The sequence below is a fragment of the Mesitornis unicolor genome, unplaced genomic scaffold (genome assembly GCF_000695765.1).
Source record: "Mesitornis unicolor isolate BGI_N332 unplaced genomic scaffold, ASM69576v1 scaffold24981, whole genome shotgun sequence".
Lineage (NCBI taxonomy): Eukaryota > Metazoa > Chordata > Aves > Mesitornithiformes > Mesitornithidae > Mesitornis > Mesitornis unicolor.
This window is the reverse complement of record NW_010162105.1, coordinates 11,174-14,198: the sequence shown is the minus strand read 5'-3', so window position 1 is coordinate 14,198 and position 3,025 is coordinate 11,174. Positions and strand designations below refer to the sequence as shown.

Sequence of the window (3,025 nt, the reverse complement as noted above, 5' to 3'; positions counted from 1 at the left end):
TTTCCCCAGGTCCCATTAGCAGTATTTTAGTGAACCGCTACGGCAGCCGCCCCGTGGTTATATTTGGAGGCCTGCTGTGTGGCATTGGGATGGTCTCAGCTGCCTTCTGCACCAGCATCGTGCAACTCTACATCTGCGTGGGCTTCATTACAGGTAAGAAGAAAGCATCTCCTTTCCATCAGCACTTGTGGTTCACTTCTGATGGCTTGGGGTGTCCCCACTTGGGCACCTCAAATACGATGGGGAACTGGTGAGATAAAAAGCTGGTGGGACAAGAAACCTCGCTTATTTAATAGCTTCAGATGAACTTTAGCAAAGAGCACATCCCCTGCTGAGCGCCGTGTTCCTGGCTGAACATCACGTGCGGGACCTTAGCAGGAGATGTGCTCTTTGCAGATGAGTGCGCTCGGCCGGAGGTGATGGTGAGGATGGGCATCGGTGCCCACAGTTTCAAATGCAGGTTGACTGCGCTCTGCCCTGGGCACGGCAAGCCTTTGGAGATACAAGTGTGACTATGAAGAAAGCACCTGTGTTCCTGTATTGCTGTGTGTTATCTTCCGTCTTTGAGATATATGAAGTCAGACTTCAGGAGTTTGCTTAAGTTCACTTGCCCTTTGCCTGCTTGTGAGGTTAGGAGGTCCTTTACCTGAAAATAATAACTGCTAGGGTTGACTAAAAATATGCAATGTTTTCCCTATTGAGAAAAAATAAAACTATATTTCCTTATTGAAGTTACAATTTGAATTGTCTGTATTGAAATGTGAATTTCCTTATCAGAAACTCAAACAGGAGAAGGCATAGGCTTAGTCCACCATCTCTGAAGCCAACAGGTGCAGGGTTATTGCTTTTAAAGGTAGAAGGATTGGAATTCTCCACCTGTGTGAGTATAGATGCTTAATTGTGAGCATCTTTGAATATTTTGGCTAAGAAACAGGCAATGTTTCTTTCAGTGCAACTAGGACATCCACCTGAAAACATGACACAATGAGTTCAAAATTGGCTTTTGGGCTTGCAAGGTGCATGTTTTAATGAATGTTCCCTGTCTCTACAACTGTGTTAAGCATGGCTGCTTTATGAACATGAAAAGTCCAAGCTCTACAATTAAAATCAATAAAACCAGCCACTAGCAAAATAAATGGGGACAGAAAGTTTGTCGCCCTCTTCTCCTACACCAATATTGCTTTATTAAATCTGTGCAGTAGTGTATAAATCCCTATGTAGGACTCCCTGTCTTAAACCTTACTCTTTCTAAGGAGGGTCACTGTTGCTAGATTAAACTGTATTAATATTGCATGAACAAATCCTGGAGGTTCCTTGAAAGGGATTGCAGAAACAAAGCAATGAGAAATAAAAATAACCAGTGTTTCCCATGGATAGATGCAATATTTGTCAACGCATGAGCTTGCACCATTCCATGCTAAACAGCTGTCCTCTAGCAAGTTGACTAATGCTTGATTAGCATGAAACGACGTATTCTTTGCTAGAAATATTCTAGAAATTTCTATTTGCTAGAAATTCCTCTCAGCTCAAGAAGGACAGGGAACTGCTGGAGAGAGTCCAGCGTAGGGCTACAAAGATGATCAAGGGAGTGGAGCATCTCCCTTATGAGGAGCGGCTGAGGGAGCTGGGGCTCTTTAGTTTGCAGAAGAGGAGACTGAGGGGAGACCTCATTCATGGTTATAAATATTTAAAGGGTGAGTGTCACGAGGATGGAGCCAGGCTCTTCTCGGTGACAAACAATGGTAAGACAAGGGGTAACGGACACAAACTGGAACACAGGAGGTTCCACTTAAATTTGAGAAGAAACTTCTTCTCAATGAGGGTGACAGAGCACTGGACCAGGCTGCCCAGAGAGGTTGTGGAGTCTCCTTCTCTGCAGACATTCAAAACCCACCTGGACGCCTTCCTGTGTAACCTCATCTGGGTGTTCCTGCTCCGGCAGGGGGGTTGGACTGGATGAGCTTTTGAGGTCCCTTCCAATCCCTAACGTTCTGCAATTCTGTGAAATATATGCATTTTGGTGAGCAGAAGGGCTCAAGCAAGGAACAGTGCTGTAGGAAGGCACCAACTCCTGTTTTCAAAGGTACTTGTCTAAAAATGAGCCAGGAGTAATTTTGTGCCTAACCCCAGTGGGTTTAGGATTTGTAAAGGCTCTGCTCTTTTTTGGTCCCTGAATCTCCAAATCTGGTCCATTGCCCACCCCAGAGAGCTGGCAGTACAATCTGTGCTTGGTGTACACATGTAGCCATCACACCAGCAACAGGGTACAGGGGCAAACTGCCCCTTTATCTCCTCATCTTTAATGCTGCAATGTTTCCTCAGAGCAAAGCACACTTTTTGTTGTGTGCATCTTTCCCTCCTGCTTGCTGAATGAGGGCAGCTGTACGGATGATGTCTTGGGTAATAACCCATCGTTTCCAGGCATGGTGTGTGCTGGGGAAGGAATATTAATTTGCAGAGAAGGGAAGATGGTTGTAACCCTGCTAACAGGCTTGATGCCTCTAATTAGGCTAGAAATGCTTTCGCTGGTCAGGCCGAACATGGAAGCATTCAAGGGCAATTATGAAGCTGCCTGCTCATGGTGTGGCTGAGACAGCGTTACTGTACGAGGAGAGAGGCTTCTGTAAAGGTGATCTGCAGTGATTGTAAAACAACCTGTAAGCATCACGCTCTTTCCAGCCTCCTCCAAATAACCTGAAAGGAAAACAGACTGGCAGAAAAGACCATGCTCAGGTAATTCACAGGGATGGAGGTAAAAACTAGATAGTTGGTACTAGGAGGTCTCTGCTACAGTATTGTGCCTTTGGCATATTAATAGAAATCTCTTCAGGGGAAGTATCTGTTTACGATGGAGGGATTAGACACGGCAATCTCAACTGCTTTCTTGACTATGTCTTTTGCCATTTACATGTGGAGCAGGGACCAGGTTCTGCTGTCAGAGGCAGCTCTGAAGCAGCTCTGTCCTTGATGGCACCGAGCTGTGCGGCTGCACGGGGCACGCTGTAAAACCCATGTTCTCCTCCTT

At 45.7% G+C, this 3,025-nt stretch overlaps 1 protein-coding gene across 1 annotated transcript in view; it reads left to right on the top strand.

Moving 5' to 3' along the window:
• Window positions 1–3,025, top strand: part of LOC104547720 (monocarboxylate transporter 2-like) — a 27,220-nt gene that overhangs the window by 16,802 nt on the left and 7,393 nt on the right. Inside the window, exon 2 of the mRNA XM_010193531.1 lies at window positions 10–153. Within this exon, the coding sequence (XP_010191833.1) occupies window positions 10–153 (144 nt within the window). The remainder of the gene's footprint in view (window positions 1–9; window positions 154–3,025) is intronic.